General features: G+C 35.7%; 1 protein-coding gene across 22 annotated transcripts in view; it reads right to left on the reverse strand.

Annotated features, from left to right (window-relative positions):
• The window catches only part of APC (APC regulator of WNT signaling pathway), a 116597-nt gene that overhangs the window by 64173 nt on the left and 26460 nt on the right, over positions 1-25964 (reverse strand). For 4 of the 22 annotated variants that reach the window (XM_070232731.1, XM_070232729.1, XM_070232724.1 and 1 more), the window contains exons 1-3: positions 17913-17983; positions 17376-17478; positions 618-770 (exon numbers count right to left, since the gene is read on the reverse strand). The exons of 4 other annotated variants lie outside the window; for them this stretch is intronic. In XM_070232731.1, the coding sequence (XP_070088832.1) occupies positions 618-752 (135 nt within the window). In that variant the 5' untranslated portion in view covers positions 753-770; positions 17376-17478; positions 17913-17983. Of the gene's footprint in view, positions 1-617; positions 771-5217; positions 5331-17375; positions 17479-17912; positions 18139-25964 lie in introns of those variants that run through there. 14 more of the 22 variants (XM_005599506.4, XM_005599508.4, XM_070232727.1 and 11 more) reach the window with 7 other exon arrangements.

Below are 25964 nucleotides of genomic sequence, written 5' to 3' on the forward strand. Positions count from 1 at the left end.
ATTTGGCAAACCAATTTTCTTGAAGGTGCCATGGAAATCCTCTAGGCCAGTAGTGCAATGCTTGCATGTTCCAGAAAAGGCAACTTAAAATTAAGTCCAGACAGGTACCCAAAGGTAACGTAGCTCAGCTTGTGGCAAAACTAGGAATAGGCCCAGGTACTGACTTTCACGTCAGGACTCTTCCCACTAGGGCACCCTGATTTTCTTATCATCTATCAATGTAACACTTAAGTGGTGACAAGATCTGCGGTAGGTGGAAAGGAAGGCTGTATTTAATAATTGAGATATATTCTAAAGACATGAGGCTAGTTTCTATGAATTACACAGAATACCCAGCCTCAGTGTAGTGATGCTGAAGTTGGTCTCTTATTTTTAAGCCTAAAAATAACTAACAACTACTCATTGGGGTTTTACACCTATTTTCTTTATATGATTCACTGGATGAATTCACTACATTTTATTTAAAAGTATAAATGTGAACTTCTGCAAGAAAATTTTTACACATTAATGCTTAACTTAAAATCCACTTTTAAATAAGCAAAGTATCTAACTCCAGTTTACAAGAGGGAATACTGAATAAAAGTGGATAAACTAATTAAAAATCACAGTCTTGATACCTTCATATTAGATGCCTCAGTTTCCAGTTTTGTAAGATGATTGGAATTATCTTCTAGCTCTTGTCGAAGATTTGAGTTCTCCATCTTCAGTGCCTCAACTTGCTTTAACAACTGATCATATGAAGCTGCAGCCATCCTTGGCTACCCTTGGACCTATAAGGTTAAAAAGGATTTTGAAATTCACTACTAAAAAATATAGTGGCTGCTTGTTTACAAAGAAACGGACAAAAAAACAAAACTCTTGAGACAATAATAATAATAATTGTGTTAATATGCTAGTTTCAGCCTCAAAAATTGTTTAAGTAGCAGCATCGTTCTAAGAGGATGAAACACTGGCATCTTAGTCAAAGAAAAATAAGACTAACATAGAAGAGAACTTCAGTAGTGTTTGAATACACTTGCCTTTTCACAGTAGATGAGATTTCTATCAGGTTAGAATTTTGTCAAGGTTTTAAAGATATTTTTTCTGGTCTTTCAGGCAAAACTTACAAAATTTAATCACTGATAAGAAATTTATTTATATTAATAACATTAATTTATTTCTGGATTTTGTCCAACAGTCACAGAATTTCAGAGCGAGAATGGATTAATAAGATTAGGTATTGCATTTCATCACTTTTCATTTGATAAAAGACTAGCCTTAAATATCATCCATGGGGTAGTAGTTTGCAGTTCCAAGAAGGCCTCATTAAAAGGCAGCCATTTAACAAAACAGACACAAAAGACAGCATTAGATTGAGACTTCAAATCTTTTTGCTAGGAAGATGATAAATAAGAATTACTAATATAAAGTTCTATTAAATTTATTCAAAAAGATGAATATAATAGGCCATGCTATAGCTTATGAGGTCTGGGACCCACAGTACTCAGATTGAGGCCAAAAGACACTTAAGGAAAATGGATGATTTTAGGAGTAGAGATTGTCAAAGAGAAGTGAAGCAGAGTCTGCTAGTTAATTATATGACTGTGAAAGAAGAGGGAAAAAAGAAACGTATAGAAGATAGCCAGGAAATAAGAGGCCCTTGGCATGAAGAATTAAAGAAGGCTAGGAGTTATATTAAGACTAAGTTCAGAAGATCCAGATTCTCTTTTTAGTTTAATCCCAAACTCACTTTAGAATCAATAAAACTCTGCTTATCTTAATTCTTTAAGAGCTAGAAAGTACTACAAAGTTTGTACTTAAGCAATATTTAAAGATCTTAACATAAAAAAATGATTCTGTAATAAAATCCACTATGCAAAATAGGGCAGACAGGTTATAACAGTGGCTCGTCCCGACAATATTGGAGAGTTCAGCAACTGCAAGGCCCCTAACAAGGGAAACCAAGGGACTCGGGTCTAGTCAGTTCTCCAATAGCTAGAGTCAATGACAAAGCTGGTGCAAGCCATTGTCACCTGGGGAGGAAAGGGGGTCCTGGGAAGTGGAGATCACTCACAAAAGACTTTATGATTCAAAAGAATGAGCCCTAGACTTGTATTTGGAGACCTGGGTCTTAACTTCAGGTTTGGCATTGGTTTGACCTTTCCCCCTTCATTTTAATTCACTTTACCACCTGTAAAATGGACATTTACCACCTGCTCTTACATAATTTACAGGGATACTATTAGAATTAAATAACAAAAGGCAGGCTGAAAAACAAAAGTGCAAGTAAATCTAAGTTACATTATGAAAATACGCATGTAGCATAACTTCCTTATTAAGAACTTAATGTTGATCTACTGTTATAAGCCCCTATCCCTCCACCAATGGTCAAGAGGCGAAGTAATTCACCCTCCTGAAAAGGACAGAGGAGACATCTCAAAAATGAAGGAGAAATTCACAGGTGTGATCATTTTTCTGTTTTACATCATACTAATAATAAGTAGGTCTGGAAATATATGGCACATTAAAAACCATGTGATAGAGGTGGCATCTATCAGAATTTATCAGCGTAAACTCTAAATTCTTTATTTCAAACAAAATTTTAACAGGTAACTTTACACTAAAATGATAAAACAAAATAAGAGGAAGGGTAATAACACAAAGAAAGAGACAGACACACATAGGTATGTTAAGACATAGAGGGTATAACATTACATATTTGCAGAAGAGCCAGATGGGCAAGAGAAGCAGAGGCTAGGGCTGGCCCCATGGCCGAGTGGTTAAGTTCCCACGCTCCGCTTCGGCAGCCCAGGGTTTCACTGGTTCGGATCCTGGGCACGGACATGGCATAGCTCATCAGGCCATGCTGAGGTGGTGTCCCAAATGCCACAACTGAAAAAAAATATATAACTGTATACTTGGGAGATTTGGGGAGAAAAAGCAGAAAAAAAAAACAAACAAAGATTGGCAACAGTTGTTAGCTCAGGTGCCAATCTTTAAAAACAAGAGAAGCAGAGACTAAAGGTGCTCTTTATTGGAGGGAAAAAAATTCAAGGCCTCAGATGGACAATTAAAACATTCTATGATCTTTTTTTCCCCTCCAGAATCATAATCATTAAAGTCATTTCTGCTCTAGAAAGCAAGGTGTTTCGTATAATTTTATGGGAAAAATAAGATGTTTCCTGGAGTAATACTCTATCATATCCTTTTAGGATGTTGCAGCCATCCCTCTCTAACTCAAAACTGCTTTATGCAAAATCGAGAAATCTTAAATTTACTTTGGAATGTAAAAATGTATAAACAATCACAAGAATTTCATACAAATATATCTTAACTACAAGTCACTCAACAGCATTAAAAAAAATCAAAATTTATCTTAGGAAATGGGGAAAACCTCTGAATCTTTCAGTTTACTGAGAGTATGCAAACATCCCCATTTGTTTTTCTGTAGTACAGATGACCACCAAAGAGATGCCCACCTCAATAGAGTAGGGTAGAGCAGAAAGCAAAAGGACTGTTATCTAAACTCTTATCCAAATGCTTACTGGACAAATTAACAAGTATCCTAAGAAATTAACGCAAGAAGGCAGAAAAATTTCAGGCAGGCAAGGGATGCTCAATTAGAATTAAATGTGGAGGGATTCACTATTACTAATTTAAGAAGTTCGGGACCACTTTTTGTTTAAAATTAGTCAAGCTGCTTTTACTGTTTTGTTTTAATGAATTAAAAAAAAGAAAAAAAGATGTTCTTGCCAGCACTTTTAGGTGGTAATAAGAGGAAAAATACCAATAAAAAAGAAACCAAAAGAATCATGAAAGACTACTTTGCTGAATTCTATGCAAATAAATTTGAAAACGTAAATGAAATAATTTACTAGAAAATGCAATTTATCAAAACCAACCCAAAAAAGAGATGGAAAATCTAAAATTTACAATAAAAATCACTACTAGACAATCGCTATCATTTAATATCTTAATAGATCGACAGAGAAAAGAAAATATGATCATGCCAAAGATGAAGAAAAAATGTTTTACAAATTCAATACTCATTTTTGTTGAAAATACTGAACATAAAAGGACCTTTCTTTAACATCATATATACATCAGCCCCAAGGCCAGCACCATACTTAACGTGTAAACACTAGATACACTCCTAAAGTCAGGGACAGCCCGTTTTTACCACTCTATTATTCATAATACTAGCCAACATAATTAAGTTAAACAATGAAATTAGAAGGAAATACTATTGGCAGATGATATAATTACATACCTGCAAAATCCAAAAGAACTAAATATTACTATAATATGATAATTTCATAATGTAGGGTAGTGCAAAATAGACAGAAATCTTTCCTTTATATGTAAAAAACCAGATAGAAGATGAAATGGAAGGAAAAATCCCATTTATAATTTTAAAATAATAGTAAAATATTTGGGCATAAACTGAAAAAGTATCCAACACATATATGAGGAAAACTATAAAACACAAAGGTAGACTTCAACAAAAGGAAAGACATACCTTGTTCATGTACATGAAGATTCATTATTATAAAGATGTCATTTCTTCCTAAGTTATGAATTTTACACATTCCCAGTAAAAATACTATGTAAAGTTTGTTTTTATACTGTTTCTGCAGTTAGACATTTGAAGAAAACAAACAGGCAAAAACAAGAAAATAAGAAGAGAGAAGCACAGGAGTAGATCTACCACATACTAAAATATTGTAGAAAGCCTTTATAAATAAAACAGTATAGAGTTAACTGGATTGTACCAATTAGTTAATTTCTTAGTTCTGATCATTGTACTAGGGATATGTAAGATGTTAACAATAGGGAAAGCTGCGTCAAGGGTAACTGGAACTTGCTGCACAATTTCCCAACTCTTATATAAGTCCAAAGTTATTTAAAAATAAAACGTTTTTAAAAAACTATGCATTGGCAAATGAACAGATCAGTCATAGGAACACACATGCACAAAAACTCAGAAGTAAATATATGTAAATTTAGTAATGACAAAGGTAGAATCTCAAACACGTGTGAAAAGATGGACTTCAAGTAAGTGGCACTGGGAAACAGGACAGTTATGAGAAAAAAGATAAAATTCCATCTATTCCTCATACTACACACTAGGATAAATCACAAAAGGAACAGAGGTTTAAGTGTTTAAGAACATTACATGGCATTTAAGTTATGGAAACAGTTTTGTTTTCTAATTAAAGATATTTAAATGGAACATACCCTCTTCCAAGGACGGTGTTACAGTGCAATGAACATTTTAATTTTAGTTAATTTGTCAGTGGGTGTAAGGCACACGGAGGACCAACTGGAATTCTCTGAAATGATATCTGTTACTGGAATAGGAGTAAAAAAATGGGTTCTTAGGTTACTTCAAACAAATGGGAAAGTTTTTATTTGGTATACAAGCATAACTACTTTTAAATAGAGTACGTCCACGGAGTGGAATATGACCTTGGCATTAAAAAGAATGGGGTTGGGGCCGGCCCGATGGCTGAGTGGTTAAGTTCACCGCTCCACTTTGGTAGCCCAAGGTCTCGACGACTCAGATCCTGGGCACCGACATGGCACTGCTTGTCGGGCCACGCTGAGGCAGCGTCCCATGTGTCACAACTAGAAGGACCCACAACTAAAATACATAACTGTGTACTGCGGGGATTCGGGGAGAAAAAGCAGGGGAAAAAAAAAGAATGGGGTTGTAAAAAAAAAAGGGGGGGGGACAAAAAAAGGAGAGTGCAAATCACTTCATCTCATATGGTCCATCCTATTGTAGTAAAAGTAAGAGGATTGTATAAAGATAAAAAATGCCATTGAAAGGATATACAAAAACAATCATTGCCTCTGAAACAAAAGTCTGAGGTCTGCTGAGAAGCAGCCCTCCTTTTCATTGTACACCCTTTTGTAGAGTTTGAAGATCAAAGCAAAAAGTTGGTTCTTTGAAAGACTAAACATGATAAGAGAGAGAAGAGCCCAAACATATAAAATGAACAAAATTCTAAGGAGGGGGGAATTGATTCAAGAAGAAATAGAAAGCCTTAATAGTTCTCTAACTATTGAAAAATTGGAACAGTAGGTAATTATTTTCCCCCTCCTCCTCCAAACACCAAAAAACAGCAGATCCACATGGTTTTACAGACACTTTCTACCAAACTTTCAAGGAACAAATCATTCCAGTGTTATACAAACTGTTGCTAGAACACAAATAAAGGAAATACTCTCCAATACATTCTATGGGGCCAATATAATCATGGTATAAAAATCAAAGGTAGTGTGAAAAAGAATAATTAAGGCTAATATCATTCATGAATATTGATTAAAAATCCTAAATAAAGTATTAGGAAAAAGTGTACAGTTAAAGAAACTACAACAGAATCAAGCTGAGTTTATTCCAGGAATGCAAGGAGAATAGCTTAACATTAGATCATTTGTATGTGTCATTTACTACATTAAAATATTAAAGAAGAAAAACCATATGATCATCGCAATAGACAAAAAAACACGATAAAAGTCATCTGTTTAAGATAAAAATTCTTAATAAACTGGAAATAGAAGGGAAGCTGCCAAAAACCTACAATAAACATCATTTTTTAAAAATCTTTTTTATTATTTTTTTTTTAGGAAGATTAGCCCTGAGCTAACATCTGCTGCCAATCCTCCTCTTTTTGCTGAGGAAGACTGGCCTGGAGCTAACATCCATGCCCACCTTCCTCTACTTTTCTTTTTTTAAAGACTGGCACCTGAGCTAACATCTGTTGTCAATCTTCCTTTTTTTTTTCTTCTTCTCCCCAAAGCCCCCAGTACATAGTTGTATATTCTGGTTGTAGATCCTCCTGGTTGTGCTATGTGGGATGCTGCCTTAGCATGGCTTGATAAGCAGTGCTAGGTCCGTGCCCAGGATCCAAACTGGCAAAACCCTGGGCGAGCAGAGCAGAGCATGTGAACTTAACAACTCGGCCACAGGGGCTGGCCCCTAAACATCATTCTTAATAGTGAAATTTTAGAGGCATTCTTTTTAAAATCAAGAACAAGATAAGGATGTCTACTATTACTACCTTTATTCAGTACAATCCTGGAAGTCCTAACTAGCACCGTAAGTTTTTTAAAAGGAAAGAATATGATGAGAAAGGAAGAAACAAAACAAAAATCTTACATACAAAAATTTAACAAGTTTATAGGATAAAAAGTCAACATACAAAAAAAAGTTTTTTATTCTAAGCAGAATGCAGCTCACCTGTTTTTAATTCTTTTCTCTTTATTCAACAACCAATGTAGGGCCTTATCCTCCATTCTACTTCTCTTCCTCTTCTCTATTAAGGCCCCATAGGTGGTGACGTTCAGTCTCCTATCTGCTATATTCTTTCCCCACTCCTTCCTTTCCTTACATTATGTAAATTGCTACACACATTGGCTGGACTTCACCCAAGCCCATCCCAAGTGAGAGCAAGCCAAGATGACCACCAAAATTACCTGAGGCAGGGCTTGGCAAACATTTTCTGCAAGGGTCAGATAAGAAACAAGGCTTTGTGGGCCAGATGATTTCTGTCACAACTACCTGACTTTATTGCTGTAGCAGAAAAGCAGCCACAGACAATACCTAAATAAATGGGCATGACTGTTACTCCAATTGAAATTTGCTTACAAAATCAGTGGCAGTTGGTTAACTTCTGGCCATGAATTTCCAATTCTTGTTTTCAAACACCCCAAGGTAGCCCAAATAATTTCAGACTATTGAGAAATTCTCAAAATTAGTATTTTACATTTAAATAACAGGAGTAACCTGCTATGTTGGAAAGAACAGAGAACCACGACGTCTTAAGATCCTTTACCGTTTTTCAGCAATCATTTTTAATTTCCACAATTTCTTCATCTTCCAGAAATTTGTTGCAATCTCAGTTTGGCTCCCTCTCATTCTTTGGCATTGTAAACACCTATCCTTTTTTATTTTTTTACTCCCACTTTAATGGGGTCATAGGAGAAAGGGGTGAAAAATGTGAGTGATTAATGTATTAGCTTGCATCAGAAATTCTATTTTTGCATTAAGATTTTTAATTCACATAAAATTTTTATTTTTCTATATGGTATGAGTGCAGTGGCTTAACTTTATTGTCTTCCATATGGATAACCAATTACATCAGCACTATTTATTAACAAACAGTTTCTTTTCCACTGAACGGAAATGTATCTCTTATGCTAAATTCTCATGTATACTTAGAAGTGTAACTGCATTACGTTCATATTAATTTGAAACATTACATTTCTATGACACTAAATCTTACCTCTCTGCGTCATGAATAATTCAGGTCCTTCAATCACATTTTCCAGTTTTTTCAAGAAAAGGTCTTATGCCTTTTGCAACAAATTTATTTCTGAGTTTTTTGTTGTTTGATTTGCTGTGAATGAAACACCACCATTCCATACCAGATATTGCTAGTACAGATAAAACCTACTGATTTTATTTAATATCTATCTCTTGTGCAGTCACCTTATAAAATTATCCTACGAGTTCTAAAAGTTTTTCTGGGTATGCAACCATATAATACATAGGTAAAGATAATTTTGTCTCCTTTCCCAATATTTGTACCATATTTCTTTTTGTTCTCTTATTGTTAGCTTGAAACTTCAAAATTATGTTGAACAATAGTGATCTTATTCCTGACTTTAATCGGAATAGTTTAGTATTTCACCATGTAATAGTCTTACTCTTAGATTTCAGTAAATATTTTTAATATGTTTACGTATTTTCCTTTTATTTTAAATATTTTATTAGGAGTGGCTTCTCAATGTTTTCACAGCACCTTTTGATATAACATATACCATTATAGTTTTTTCTTTTAATTTGTTGATGCTGTCAATTCTAAGATTTTCTCATTTTGACCCATCCTCCATTCCTGCAATAAATCCTACTTATTCATGTTTTATTACTTTACTAGTTTGTTCAGTTTTCAGTTTTTCATGTGGAACTTTTATAAGAGAAACCACAGTTTTAACTTCTTATAGTATTTTAAAATAAGGTTTTGAATTACATTTATGCTAAGTTTATAAAATGAATTGATAAGAGGCTTCTCATCTTAATTTTATATAATCTAAAATTATCTGTTCTTTGAAAGTCGGCTAGAATTCAGATCAGAAGGTGCCTTTTTAGAGGAAAGATTTTTATGTATTTTAAAGTTTCTTCTGTGGTTAAGTCTTCTCATGTTTTCTTCATCTTGTATCGATTTGATTCATTAATAGTTCACCAGTAAATTATCCATTTTCTCTAGCTTTTCAAGCGTATTACCAGAGAACTGTGCATGTTTTCATTTTTAAATGTCTCCTCTCCCATTCATCCTCTTTTGTTTTGTCTTTTGTTCATTTAATCAGGCTTTGTTGGATTTCACTTATCTTACTGATCTTTACCAAAAACTTAACTTTTGGTGCTACATATTCTTTCCATTACTTTGTTTTTTATTTTAGTCATTTCTGCATTTATCTTTATTAATTATGTCCTCTTATTTTCCATTGGTTTATTTTGTTCTTTATTATTTTAAACAGAATATTAATTCATTTATTCCTGTACTTTATTTACATGTTCACTTATCAGTTTTTCCTTAATAAAATAAACGTTTAAGGATATTCATTTTCTTAGTACAGCCTTGTCCATATTTCATAGGTTTTAGCATGAAGTGTTTTCCTCTGTATTTCTTGATAATTCATAATTTCAATTTTGATTTCCTCTTTGATCTAGGGGATACAGTGAAAATCCTTCTCAATAGTTAGGTGTATAAAATGACTTATTGACATTGACTTATTGTTTTTAGATTGATTGAAAATTGGTGCTTACAAAACCACTACTACTTAGAACTTTTTAAGGTTAGCCTTGTAGTCAAGAACATGACTAATTTTCATAAACATCCCACTGAAATTTAAAAAACAGAAAACGTGTATGTACAAAGTTCTCAAAGTTCTATACCTGTTTGACTGTAGCATATTATTTAAAGTCTCTATATATGGACTTATTTTTTTGTGTATCTGAAATATGAAATTTAGAAAGCCAACTATTTATTGCATACTGATAATATGCCGTGTACTATAAGTGCCTTACATATATCTCATTTAATCTTTACAACTGTGAGGTGGTAGGTATCACTTACATTTTAGAGTTAACAAAGATGGGACTTCAAAATGGCAAATAACTTTCCGAAGAACACAGATCAAGTAGCTAAGCCAGGATTCAAATTCATATTTGTTTCTAATGCTCAGGCTCTTAAAGACCACACAATAATACTTTTATGTGGCTTTCAAGACCTTTTATATCTGTTAACAGTCTAACTTCCAAACTTATTTTCTATTAGGTCCCAACATAATCCTCCTCCTTCATTAAGTCCCTCCTCACTATTCCGTAGAAACTACTTTGTACTTTTGCTCATAATTCATCTCCTTTTTGAATGCCCCATCCTTTTTTCCTCTGCTTTGCTATAACATATCCCCATCCTTTAAGGCCCAGTTCTGTTGCTTTACATAAAACCTTCCTGTCTTCTCCAGCCAAGAATGAGTCTTCTGCTGATTGTACAGTAAATACTATACAACTTGGCTTTATTATTCTCTAACTATTCCACTTAACTTTGGTGAGTTTTGTTTCTCCACCTTTAAGACAAGGTTTATATCTAATACTTAGCTCTTGTAATTCCCAAAATGCTTTACTCAGTGACAGCCACAAAAGGGCAAACACGTGCAAGAATCAACAGAAACAGTGCTTTATCAGCCACGCCAAAGATCTCCAGCAAGCACCAGAAGGTACGGAGAGAGGCATGGAACAGATTCTCCTTCAGAGTCTCCAGAAAGAACCAACCTTGCTGACATCTTGATTTTGGACTTCTAGCCCCCAGAACTGAGAGGGAATAGATTTCTATGGTTTTAAGCCACCTGTCTGTGGTACTCTGTCACAGCAGTCCTACAAGACTAATACAGGCAGGAAGGTAAATTGACATGTTCCTTGTTCTCAAGTGTCTTATTATATAGCAAAGGTGTAATATTCCAGCAGAAAGAGTAAACAGAATCAGTATACAAATATATCAGACATTTGTGTCCCACTTTACATTCTCTTGGCTCACTTTAACTCTAGTCACTGCTGCATCAATCAGCTCACTGCAGATGTCCAATGACAGCACATTAGCTCCACCAGGTATGTTCTGTTTTCTGTCCTAGGGCATCTGTGACACCCAAGTGTGGGTCCCCAACATTCATGCATGTACAACCTATAAAAGAGTGAACACTTGATGGGGCAATCCTTGACTAAAGGAGAATGGGAGCTAATATATATCATTCTTTCCGTTGGGTGGACAATTCCATACGGTTCCTTAGAAAGTCCTGGCAGATCAAGCCACACTTGTCCAAAGCGGTGGCCAACTTGAGAACACAAGCTTATACTGGTTGTCCTTCTTCACTATTTATCTCTTTCTAGGCCTCTACTGTTCCTGGATCACTTCTCACAGAAAGTATTTTTCATACAAGGCCCTGTCTCAAGATTCTGACTTATACGGAACCCAGGCTAAGATACAAATTACCTATAATTCAAAGGCAAATTTGAGTTCAAAAGCACTGACAGAGTGCTATGGGAGTCACACCTTGCTGAGAAGTGTTTCAGAATGTAAATGCCATTTAAGAAGAGACTTGAGAGATGGCACTATTGTAACAGACATAAATGTGCGGATGGTGTTTCAGAATAAGGAACAGCATGATCAAAGCTCAGAGGTTGGAAACTGACGTATATTTGAGGGAACAGATGGCAGTTTAATTAGCTGAAATCCAGTGTGGATAAATCAGGGAAAAGAGGAAGGTAAGAGCATAAATACAGACTTTGGCTAGGTGGCTTCAGAGTGTAAGGAAGACGAGGTTTAGAGAGAGTACCCAGAGAAATGGTGTGATAGCAAACCTAAAAGGTACAAGGCCATGTTGCTTTAATGTTTCTCAGTTTCTACTAGACTGTCAGAAGTAGCTAATATACTGACATAAATTAAATGATAATAAAACCAAGAATCTAAAAATTGTCAGTGGAAAATAAATTTCAATACTCTTCAATGAGTATCTGCTTACCATCTTATGACTATTATATACTATACTATATTTTAAACAAATCTGGTAAATGAATATCTAAATTTACCCCAAAAAAGTAACATTCATTCACAAAGGTATAACTTAAAAAACAAACAGGGGCTGGCCCTGTGGCTAAGTGGTTAAGTTTGCGTGCGCTCTGCATCGGTGGCCCAGGGTTTCACTGGTTCAGATCCTGGGTGCAGACATGGCATTGCTCGTCAAACCACGCTGAGGCGGCATCCCACATGCCACAACTAGAAGGACGCACAACTAAAATATACAACTATGTTCTGGGGGGATTTGAGGAGAAAAAGAAAACACACACACACAAAACAAACATTTCAGATTAAAAAAAATAAAGAACTGTATGTGTATGCCTGAAAAAATAAAGAATTGTACGTATATGCCTATAATGGACAGAATAAGGACCCAGCAAAGATGTCCACTTGGTAATCCCTAAAGCCTGTGAATGTGTTACTTTTCATGGCTAAAGGAACCATGCAGATGTGATTAAGTTATTCTTGATATGGGGAGATTTTCCGGGATTATATGGGTGCACCTAATGTAATCATAAGGGTTCCTATAAGAAGGAGGCAGAAGGGTCAGAGTCAGAGAAGGCTTTGTGACAACAGAAGCAGAGGATCAGAGTCAGAGAGAGATTTAGTATGCTGCTGACACTGAAGACGGAGGAAGGAGCCATGAGCGAAGGAATGCAGGTGGCCTCTAGAAGCTGGAAAAAGCGAGGAAAAGGATTCTGTCCTATAGCCTCCAGAGGAAGTACAGCACCTCTGCAATGCTGACTTTGGTCTATTGAAAACCATTTCAGACTTCTGACCTATAGGATTTTAAGATAATAAATTTGAATTGTTTTATAAACAGTAAGTTTGTGGTAATTTGTTACAACAGCAACAGGAAAAAATGCCCTCTGATCTAGTGATCCCTCTCCTACGGATAAATTCCAGTGAAATCTTCTCATTGGTCTGGGTAGTGATCTTAAAATATATCCACAATTTCTTTGACTCTACTCCTTCAAAAGGTAGAGTGTAATTTATCTCTTTTGTGGGGTGGACTTAGTGACCCACTTCTAATGAAGTGAATATGGTAGAAGTGACGGTGTGTGCTTCTGAGACTATGTCTTCAACGGCTTCCTTCTTGCTCTTTCTCTCTGGAAACATTGGAGGAAGCCAGATGCCATGTCATGAGACACTCAAGAAGCCCCAGCAAGAGACCAATAGCAAGTGACTGAGACCTCTTCACAACAGCCAGGAGAAACAGACTATGTGAGTCAGGTATCTTGGAAGTGGATCCTCCAGTCTAGTCAAGCCCTCAGATGACTATAGCTCTGGCTATCTTGACTGCAACTTCATGAGAGATTCTGAGCCAGAGCACCCAACTAAGACTTTCTGGAATTTCTGCCCCATGAAAACATCTAAAATAATAAATATCTGTTGTTTAAGCTATGAAGATTTGGAGTATTTTGTTATATGATATGTAGCTAACATAGTCTACAAGGAGTCATGTATAAGGATGAACACCACAGCAGTGTTTGTGGTAAAAAATATTTGGAAAAAGCCTAGGGCCATCACTAGAGAAATAATGATAGATACTACAGAACCCTATGCAACAGAGTCAGCACCACAAACTAGATGAATATAAAGTAAAATAGATAAATCTTAAAAACAGTATTGAGTTAAAGATGTTCAAAAATTATGTAAATTAAAACCATAAATTTGGGTGCATACTCCAAAGAAGTGAAAGCAGCAACTCAAACAGACATTTGTACACCCATGTTCACAGCAACATTATTCACAAAAGCCAAAAAAGCAACTCATGTGTCCATCAACAGATGAAGAGAGAAAATACGATATACAAAGGAATATTACTTAGCATTAAAAAAGGAAATTCTGACACACGCTGCAACATGGATGAACCTGAAGACATTATGCTAAGTGAAATAAGCCAGTCACAAAAGGACAAATGTTATATTATTCCTCTTATATGAAGTCTGATGGAAGTCAAATTCATAGAAAGAAAGTAGAATGGAGGTTTCCAGGAACTGGAGGGAAGGGAAAATGAGCAGTTAGGTGTTTCAGTTGGGGAATATAAAAGTTTTGGAGAGGGATGCTGGTACATTCACAACAATATGAATGTACTTAATGCCAGAGAACTATATATATACTTAAAAATGATTAAGATGGTAAATTTTATGTATCTAAAGTTTACAATTAAAAAACCTTCATCAGCTCAAAAAAAAAAAGGACAAAAGGATGCTAAATATTTCACAAGAATTAATGCATACTGAAGAATACATTTGTCTTTTTTTTTTTTTTTAAAGATTGGCACCTGGGCTAACAACTGTTGCCAATCTTTTCCTTTTTTTTTTTCTGCTTTGTCTCGCCAAGCCCCCCTGTACATAGTTGTATATCTTAGCTGCAGGTCCTACTAGTTGTGGGATGTGGGACGCTGCCTCAACGTGGCCTGACGAGCAGTGCCATGTCCGCGCCCAGGATCCTAACCCTGGGCCGCTGCAGCAGAGCGCGTGAACTTAACCACTAGGCCATGGAGACGGCGCCCTGTCTATTCATATATAACTATATATAAGGGGAGTGGGAACGAAGGGAAGAAGGCCTGCCTTATATGGACTGATGATGTTATTTGATTTACAGAAATAATTTTTAAGAACATATCTATTTCATAACAGGTGAGATGCCACCTATACCAAGAGTGGGTGTACCTTTTCCTTCTAACAGTTGCCCAGTAGAAATCAAGAACCACAGACTACTGACTATTTGAACTAGAAGACCCAGAAATCACTTCCTCTAACCTTCTCATTTTACCTTCAACCTACTCATTTACATACGTACTTAATACTTCAAAAGTAATTTGCTTTTTGTAAATCTGTGATTCCAAGGTACAGTGTTTCAAAGAGCAAACCTCCACATTCCTCTAAATTAGAAGATATTTTAGATGATATAAACCTTTAAAGATCCTAGGAGTAGCCAAAGCAATCAGTGTTTAGCAATGACATTTCACATAGTTCTGTTATAAGTTTCTTAGAGGTTAGTTTCCATGTCTCATTTGACTCTCCAGCACCTTTCACAGGTCTGGCATTTAGTAGGTATTCAAATATGCAGAGAACATAGCTCCTCAAGTATCATTCACCTTTTCTACATATCCAATCTTGTGTGTGATGTAAAGTTTCACTTATATTGTAATTTAAAAAAAACAAAAAAAAAGGAGAGGGGAAAGGACAAAAATAAAAGAGAACATTTAACATAAAAAGTTTGGTTAAATTACGTGAAATTAGTAACAGTAAAAAATAGAGCAAAATGGTAAAATATAAAACCAGAGCAATTAATTGCATGAAAAACATCAATAAATAATATGAATTCAGTTCATAGGCATGCTTATGAATATTTAACTTTTGAATTCCTTAATAGCTTAATTCTGGCCATGTCAGTTAACAATGAATAATTTCAAAGACTACTGAAGCCAACAGTTTAGTCTTATATTAGGTAATTCATACGATAAGGAAAAAATCAACTTTCCTTATTTTAGTTCTTTATTTTGTATTTAATTATGAAAAATCTCAATCCAATGCTGTTTTATTTAAAAGTGTTCATACGATTAATAAGATGATCTAAAAAGAGTATGTTATGAATGTCATTATGAAAACTGCTGCCTCTCCATTTGCTCAGCTGCCTGGTATTTTACAAGGCATTCTTAAATCGTAGTTAAAACTCATAACCAAGTAAGATTTCTTTTTCACTTGCTAAATGATTTTTCAGTGATTTATATGGCTTTCCAAACAATTTCTATTATATAATATTTGTATGTTACGTAATGAGACATTTTAAAGTAGTAGTTTTATAGAGTTAGAATAAAACAGAAGACAAGTTCTTTACATCATTATACAATACATGACCTGGGACAAAGTCACAACATACCTAATTAGGAGTACTCTAACATTTAAAATGAAAATAATGCTACACTGAGCTGTTTAAATAGCAAAACGAGATAATTCATATAAAAATAAGAAGCATAAACTCTCAAAAACTATACTAATAGGAGTTCAAAGAACTGAATGGTATTAGCTATTAAATTTCATTTGGAATTTTAACGTGACATCTTTATTTCTAGCTACAGTTTCCACCAGATTTTAAAAAGAGATCTTAAGGACTATTAACCTTAATATCCATGATCAAACAATTCTTAAAGCAGAAATAATTTTTAAAATAAACATTAAATTGCTTTAATTTGTCAAAGAAAACTTTACACAGGCTTATTTACTCGAGTCCAATTCCTTATTATCTTGAAAAAAAATAATGAAACAAAATAATAGGTTCTCTCAAGACTTCCTATTACATAAGCACTATATAAGAGACACTGTCACTGATCCTGGAGGGCTTTATAAAGCCAATGCCATCCTGTTCAGGGAATAGGGAGGTGTGGCAGGCTGGCTACCGTTTATATGCATAAAGGCAAGGCATTTAAAATCATACTCAATCTGAAAACATATGTTTTTAGACATTTAAGGAAAGGAAAAAATAAGTACAACAAAAACACTTTATATTAGAAGTATATCTTACAAGTACTCACTAAACAAAAATACATCTAAAAGAAAAGCTCTGGTGCTTTAATTGATAATGTTTGCCTGTAGACTTTACTCAACGATATCTAAAAGTGACCAGAGAGTAACATAAAATTACTTAATATAGATCCTAAATATTAAGCCTATGAAAAATCTATCACTACAATTTTTCACAAAGTAATTTACATTATAAAGTGATTTACTCTTGAATAACCTAATTAATGGCATAAAGCTACACTAACAAAGGAAAAAATCCACTGCTTCATACATAATTTATTAAAATTTCCTATAGGATTTACGTTAAAGAAAAGAATTTGAGCATCTCTTTTGTGATACAGAATCAAAGTGTCTGATATATTCCACTGTCAAAACAATCATAGGCTGATATTTTTCCTACTTTAAAAAACTGAATTATTTTTTTCCTATTCAGGTTGCAACGATAAACTGCGGCTTCTTGTAAAGGGACTTCTCCCACCAGCATTGCTGCAAGGGTTCTTATTCCTCTGCAGTTGTCCTTTCAGCCTAACAGAGGGAGAAAAGCGCTGCTGCAGTCATCTGCAAAAAGCCACTACCACTGCGTCTGGTAACTAACAAAGACACTGTTATCTTTTTGCCACCTATTCACAGGGAGTTCACTCAGATGTTTTGCAAAAGCAAGCACTTTTGGCGATCAAAATTTCACCAATCAACCAAAATCAACACTCAAGCTCTGCAGTACCTGCCTCCTCCTCTTCCTCCTCTCTCAAGGAGCCCTTTCCACCAGGGCGACATCAGCCATCAGCAGCAGCTCGCATCCCCTCTTGGCTACCGCTGCATGTGTCCTTGTGGCCAGGGAGGAAAAGAAGCCTTTCAATGGGCTAGAGCTTTTGCTCCTTGCCATGAATATGCTCCATTCTTTGTTGTCCTCTACCCGTTTCCTTAGATACTGTTATTCCACTCTACTCTGTCAACAGGCATTATAAAAACAAAACCTCCTTCTGGCTTCAAAAACAGTTCTTTCTCACCAGACTCCCCTTAATACTCCTACCCCTCCCCCCTTCTTCCTCTTCTGTCAAAAACCCTGGATCAGAAGCACAGGAAATCCATCTCCTGTGCTGCAGTAGGGGGGAGGGGGGGAGACGCCCCTGCCTCCTAACTTGGCATGTGGCAGTAGACCCTGTGCCAAAGAAAGGGCACCAGTTTCTGACAGTGCGAGGGAAAATCGCCTCCTTCTCCCCCCGGCAGCAAGCCGGGCCATCGTGGCTCCAGCACCTACCCCATTTCCGAGCCCAGCAGCACCTCCATTCCGTCTCCAGTGACACCCAGGCGGGCTGCGCCAATACAGCCACATGTCGGTCACGTGTGCCCGCGCCCAGCCAATCAGCAGGTCCCCGACGGGAATGGGGAGCGCCCTGGTCCGCGTCCAGGGGATTACACAGCTGCTTCACGCTCCGCTTCCCGACCCGCACTCCGCAGCAGAGCATAGGGCCCCGCCCCGCCGCACAGCCTGGGAGCGCTAACCCGCACCTAGCGCTCGTGGGTACACCCTCACCGCCCCTATACCCAGGCAACCCACGGAAGCTGACGGAAGCTGGCATGCATAATAGGGTGGGATGAGGGAGGTCCACAGGGCAGACAGATTAGCAAGAGATGCTGGAGATGGGGCGGTAATAAATTACATTTCATTTGCTAAGATTTGCATATTTGCAGCATAGAGAAAAAGAATTCTATTAAATGTATTACAATGGTTAATTTTATATTGCAAATCACTGATGTTAGGTAAATCACTCAAACTATGTTTGAATTAAAAATACAGTTTCCAGAAAAGCTATGATGGCAGCAGAGCAGAGTGGTTGAGATCAGAATCATGGAGTCACACGTTCTGGGTTGAATCTGCCCCTGCCTCTTACTAGCTGTATGACTTTATTCATTTAAAGACTCAGTGCCTCAATTTCCTCTATAAAATGGGAGTAGAAGTATAGAATAGAGGAGTTAATATACACGAAGCAGTATTTAGATCAGCCCCTGACACAATAGCTATTACTAATCTAAGATTTAAATTTAATATTTTAATGTAAATTCTATATTTCATTTAAATCTAACGAATTAAAGCTAAAATTACTAATTTTTATAAGTTAGGAAGACAAAATCCAAATTGCTAAGAATTTAAAGTGGATTTAAATTCTGGTTTACATGGTGGGCGGGGACTAGCTTCCATGATCTATTTCAAATTTAACTTCAGGTTTTTAAATGAAATATATTTATCGTAACTTTCTTAATTTTTCAAATTAATAGCATGAAAAGAAGCAAGCTATTAAACAGCATATTTTGCAGCAATCCATTTTATTAAAAATCGTATAAATTTGGGGCTGGCCCTGTGGCCTAGCGGTTAAGTTCGGTGGGCTTGCTTTGGCAAATGGGTCTGGTTTCACAGCATGGACCTACACCACTCCTTGGTGGCCCTGCTGCAGCAGAGACCCACACACAAAGTAGAGGAGGACTGGCACAGAGGTTAGCTTGGGGCGAATCTTCCTCAAGCAAAAAGACTAAGATTGGCAACAAATGTTAGTTGAGGAAAAATCTTCCTCAGCAAAAAAATGAAAAAAAAATTCTATAAATTAGAAGAGTAATAGACATACAGCAAGAGGTTCATGGATGTACACATAACAGATGTTCCTAGGGTTTATCCTCAGAAGGTGGGATTACGGAGTGATTTCTGCTTTCCTTTGTGCTTTTGGGTATTTTTCTCTTTGTCTCTTTATAATGTTTATTTATATATATAAATAAATAGCTGTTGAATGAACAAATGAACATATATTAACCACATATTACTAGTAATTAGAAAAACTGTATATTAAAGGTTGAAATATATGTAGGAACAATTTCCCTTCATATTTGAAATAAAGGAAAGGTCAATTTGGTTCTATCTTAGATATCCCTCTTGTCTAGATGACTTAGTTTTTACAAAAGGCTTTCAAGATCCTCTTACTGAAAGTGCATGATTCATCAAACAGGACTTATTTATATAGTCATTGACTATTTGTGATAAATTCAGAATAAATCATTTCTCCCAAGGCTTAAAACTTCTGGAAAGAAAAAGTACCCTTCAAAACAAAAGATACATTTTAGAAGCTCCTAAAAATAACCTCTCAGTACCCTAAGAAACATCTCTGTTGCTTTTGACTCAGACTATGATTCAAGCTATTATTTAGTAAACCAGTTTGTAGCCAAAATATTTGTCTAAATTTTTATTACATGTATTGTAGAAGTTAGTCAGTGATTCAAATGACAAAAATTTACAGAAAGCTATGACCATTACATGTTCATTATTCACTATGATTCAAATCTAAAAGCAAGCCAATCTAAAAACTTTACATTTTACAGTGTTGCAAACTGAATCCTCAGGGATTTCATAAAAGTTTGATCTGAATTTTATTTTAAAAATATACTTAGCTATTTTAAAAACTATAGTTAAAAACATATACAATCAAAATGTGTTGGGCTAAATCTGAATACAATGGAGATCACTGAAGCATTAATTTGTGCTACTAGGTTTGTACATATCTCAGAATAAAGCTCCTGCCACCCCTATTTAATTAAAAATGTTATCATTTATACCACATATACTCATATGCATTAAAATATTTTCTGGTCAAAGTTAAATACAGAAATAAATTGTATGTTAAGCCTATTAAAAGACTGCGCTGACAAACATGCCTCTGATATCAAATATCTGTGTTCATTACGATCAACTTGTTTTTAGTAAATGTTCATAAATTAATGTTATAAATATGAACATATAGATCATCTTAAAAAAAAAAACCTCTGAACCTTCTGTAGCTTAAAAAAAAATTAATGACTAAAAGTAACTAATAGGAGTCTTAATGTCTTAAATCTTGCATTCCATTTTAACATAGACACGTTTGGCCTAATTTAAGACCTTTGATTTCAAAACCTGACAAGAAGAACATGGGCAACAATATTAACTAGTATAAAATGTGTTAAAATTAGTGCCCCTTTCAGTTATCTTAACTGATTCTTGTGCTTTGTCAATACTTAACTCTTTCTCTTTACTGGAGACCTCAGATATAGTAGAACAGAATAGATTTATGCCTACAAAGAGATGAACAAAAGTTTTCTTTAAAAATAATAATTATGGATTGAAAAAGCACGTGCTTGTGTAAACCTAAGTTCTTCAGGTGTTAAGGCATCAAATAAAAGCTCAGACTCACTTAGAAATTTTCCAGTCTTTAGATTTACACTAGGTTATGGTATAACAAAAAAAGCATAAGAAGAGAATAAAATGGGTCAGATTTCCAAGGCAAATTGATTGTGAAGACCAATTCTCCCATCTTTTCTATACTTTTCATGGGACATGGGAAGGAGCTGAAATGTTGCAATGGCAATGGGATTTTCAGTGATGTATAAACTAAGTGGGAGATATATTCGGTCTTCTACAAGCCAGACTTATCTGTGGTGTTCTGTGTTACCCCAAGGGGCCAAAGTGTCTCAAAAGAAATGTACCCGGCACCAATAATAGAATCTTAATTAGTTTTTCTTCCTCCAATCTTTCTCCTCTCTAACCAACAAATATCAAAGTAGTTATTTACACGCCTCCTCAAGAATATTTCATGGCTTTCCACCACTAACAGTGGAATTGAGATGGTCTGGAGTTTAACCATGGAGTAAAAGGCTTCCTCCATGTATTAAGTTTCCTACGACTGCCTTAACAAGTTACCATAAATTTAGTGGCTTAAAACAACAAAATTTATTATCTTATAGTTTTATAGTTCAGAAGTCCAAAGTAGGTCTCACTTAGCTAAAATCAAGGTGTTTTTCAGGGCCGCACTGCTTTCTGGAGGTTCTAAAGGAGAAGCTGTTCACTTGCCCTTTCTAGCTTCTAGACACGAACTACGTTCAAGGTCTCCTTCCTCCATCTTCAAAGCCAGCAATGGAGGATTGAGTCCTCAATTTGCAGCATACTGACCTTGCTTATCTCTTTCTTTGACTCTAGTTCTTCTCTGCTTCCCTCTTTCACTTTTAAGGGCACTGGCCCACGTCAACAATCAAGAATAATCTCCCTATTTTCAAGTTACCTATTAGCAACCTTAATTCCTCCTGCAACCATAATTCCCCTTTGTTACTTAATCTAACATATTCACAGGTTCTGGGAATTAGGAAGTGGATATTTTTGGGGAGTCACTATTCTGCCTACCACACTACACTTTATCTTCAACTCTTTCAGAACCTGCATCCTAATGATAGTCCAATCAAACTAAACACTTAGCCATTTCTAAAGCTCACCTTAAACGCAGAGTTTTTTGCCTTTACTCTAATGTGATATGGTAGAAGGCTCCAGCATATGAAGAATGAACACTTAGGCTCAAAGTTCTGTCTCTTTCATTCTGTAGCTCTATGACTCTGGATAAGTCACTTAACTATATTCTAAGACTTGGCTACTCTTCCATCTGTAAAATGAGAATAACCATCTGTTTGACTTATTTGTATGGAGCTATCATAAGGATCAAACGTGTTAACTATGGGGGCCGGCCCAGTGGCCAAGTGGTTAAGTTTGTGTGTTTCGCTTTGGAGGCCCAGAGTTTTGCTGGTTCGGATCCTAGGCGTGGACCTAACACTGCTCATCAAACCATGCTGAGGCGGTGTCCCATACAGCAGAACCAGAAGGACCTACAACTAGAATATACAACTATGAACTGGGGGGCTTTGGGGAGAAGCAGAAAAAAAAAAAAAGATTGGCAACAGATGTTAGCTCAGGTGCCAATCTTTAAAAACAACAACAAAAATGTAACTATGAACAAATTTTTTAAACTATGAAATACTTATTAAAAGTAAAGGATTATTAATTGCTCTATTTGTCCAAATCAAGGTTTAGCTTAAACATACATTTCCATGAAGTAATCTACTATCCTACCTAGAAATCAATTCACCCTCCTCTTCTCTTCATTGTTTTTACCTCTTTTACGGCACAAACGCATTTTGTACTTCTGGGTGTACATCTCTTTTCCCATTCCTAACTATAAGCATCTTGAGGGAAGAGCCATACCTGATTTTATCTTGTATGTCTCACAGTGTGTAACACAATATTTTGCCCATAGTAAGTGTTCACTACATATTAGGGTTTTTTTCCTTAAAGATTGGAACCTGAGCTAACAACTGTTGCCAATCTTCTTCTTTTTTCTTTTCTTCTTCTTCTCAAAGCCCCCAGTACGTAGTTGTATATTGTAGTTGTAGGTCCTTCTTGTTGTGCTATGTGGGATGCTGCCTCAGCATGGCCTGATGAGCGGTGCCATCTCCGTGCCCAGGATCTGAACTGGTGAAACCCTGGGCCACTGAAGCAGAGCGCGCAAACTTAACCACTTGGCTACAGGCCGCCCCTAAATATTAGTTTAAGGAACAATTTAAAATTAATCTCAAAGGGTATCCAATGCAGACGCCCTCATGGAATAATAGAAGAGCAAATGCTGAATAATGAATATTATTGCAAAATATACTTTCTACAGAGGAAATGGAATTCTTTAAATAAAAACCCTGGGCCCTATAGGTGAAAAAAATGTGATGCAGCCTTGGGACTAAGTTTCTGAGGTTAGGTAGCTGCACAGTAGAATCGCTTTAGGAGCTTACAGAGTTTTTAAAACACCACTAAGTCAGACCATCTAAGGATGAGGCCCAGGTATTGCTATGTGCTGCCAGAATTGAGAAACACCAAGTACTACTCTAACTTCTGCTGTCAAAGCTCTCACTGCACTGTGGTAGGGAGACCATTTTGAAATGTCTTTTAATAGAGTGCTGTACAGCCTGAAGTCCTGCTTATAGAAGAAAAAACTTACTTCTTCCTGTCAAAAAGCTTCCTAGTGAGACAGCCCTTATGGCTTAGTGGTTAAAGTTTGGCATGCTCTGCTTCAGCGGCCCAGGGCAGTTCCCAGATGCAGAACCACACCACTTGTCTATCAGTAGCCATGCAGTGGGGACAGCTCACATAGAGGAACTAGAACTGAGAATGAGAATATACAACTATGTACTGGGGCTTTGGGGAGGGAAAAAAAAAAAGAGAGAGGAAGACTGGCAACAGATGTTAGCTCAGGGTGAATCTTTCCCAGCAAAATAAAAAAAGCTTCCTAGTTATGTATTAGCAATTAACATGAGAAAAAATTAGGACTAATAAATATACAGAAAATGTCTTACTACATTAAGGAATCAAATAAATAGAAATAAAAATATTATTTTCATCTATTAAATAGGCAATGATATTTTAAAATAATACAGTGGGTAAGAATGCATGAAAACAGGCAGTAGGTTTCAAAAGTCCTTTAAATGCTTACACTGAAGTCAAGTTAAAAGAAATTATCCTATGTACAATCAGATAGATGCAAAGATTTATATTCAAAGATACTCAGTATTGTTTACACTAGTGAAATGTCAGAAACAACTTCAATGATCGATAACAACAGCTTGGTTAGTTATATTTTTGGTACACTTAAAGATGATTAAAATTATGTCAGAGATATGACTGCATAAAAAGGGATAAAATATTTAGGGATAAATTTAACCAAGGAGGTGAAAGATCTGTATACCGAAAACTGTAAGACACTGATGAAAGAAATTGAAGACAACACATATAAATGGAAAGATATTCCATGTTCATGGATTGGAAGAATTAATATTGTCAAAATGTCCATATTGCCCAAAGCAACCTACAGATTCAATGCAATTCTTATCAAAATTCCAATGGCATTTTTCACAAAAATAGAGCAAACAATCCTAAACTTTGTATGGAACTACAAAAAGTCGCGGACAGCCAAAGCAATCCTGAGAAAAAAGAACAAAGCTGGAGGCATCATATTTCCTGATTTTAAACTATATTACAAAGCTATAGTAATCAAAACAATATGGTATTGGCATAAAAACAAACACACTGATCAACGGAACAGAACAGAGAGCTCAGAAATAAACCCACATACATATGGCCAATCAATTTATGACAAAGTAGCCAAGAACAATGGAGAAGGGACAGTCTCTTCAATAAATGGTGCTGGGAAAACTTCACAGCCACATGCAAAAGAATGAAACTGGACCCTATCCTACATCATACACAAAAATCAACTTAAAATGGAGTAAAGACCTAAATTTAAGATATGGAACCATAAAACTCCTAGAAGAAAATACTGGGGGTAAGCACCCTGACAACAGTCTTGGCAATAATTTTTTTGTATTCGACACCAAAAACAAAGGCAACAAAAGCAAAAAATAAACAAATGGGACTACATCAAACTAAAAAGCTTCTACACAGCAAAAGAAAGTATCAACAAAATGAAAAAACAACCTATGGAATGGGAGAAAATATTTGCAAATATATATCTGATAAGAGGTTAATATTTGAAATATATAAAGAACTCACACAACTCAATAGTAAAACCACAAACAATCTGATCAAAAAATGGGCAAAGGAAGTAAATACACAGTTTTCCAAAGAAGACATCCAAATGGCCAGCAGGTAAATGAAAAGATACTCAACATCACTAATCGTCAGGGAAATACAAATCAAAAGCACAATGATATCACCTCACATCTGTTAGGATGGTTGTCATCAAAAAGAGATAACAAGTGTTGGGGAGGATGTGGTGAAAAGGGAACCCTTGGGCACTGTTGGTGGGGATGTAAACTGGTGCAGTTACTATGGAAAACAGTATGAAGGTACCTCAAGAAATCTAAAACAAAACTACCAAATGATTCAGCAATCCCACTTTTGGGTATACATCCAAAGGAAATGAAAACAGGATATGGAAGAGATATCTGCACTTGCATGTTCACTGCAGCATTAATCATAGTAACCAAGATATGGAAGCAACCTAAAGGTCCATCAACAGATGAATGGATACAGACAATACAGTATATATACAGAATGGAATATTATTCTGCCATGAGAAGGAAGGAAATCTTGCCATTTGTGAACACGTGGATGGACTCTGAGGGCATTATGCTAAATGAGATAAGCCAGACAGAGAAAAGACAAACACTGCATGGTATCACTTATATGTGGAATCTAAATAAAAAGCCAAACTCACAGAAATAAAAGATAAAAATAAAATAATGTCATAGAAGATAACTATATGACATATAAAAATATAATTCATGTAATATAAGCAAAATGCTGAATACTGTATGCTTAACATGATACCAACTAGCTTTTTAAAAAAAAAAAAATGAATTATATATGTGTACAGAGAACACTAGAAAGAGATAAGCAAAATATCAAGTGCCCTCCCTGGGTTTAGGATTACAGAAATTCTAATTTTTCTGAATTTTATAA

Source organism: Equus caballus, chromosome 14 (genome assembly GCF_041296265.1).
Source record: "Equus caballus isolate H_3958 breed thoroughbred chromosome 14, TB-T2T, whole genome shotgun sequence".
Lineage (NCBI taxonomy): Eukaryota > Metazoa > Chordata > Mammalia > Perissodactyla > Equidae > Equus > Equus caballus.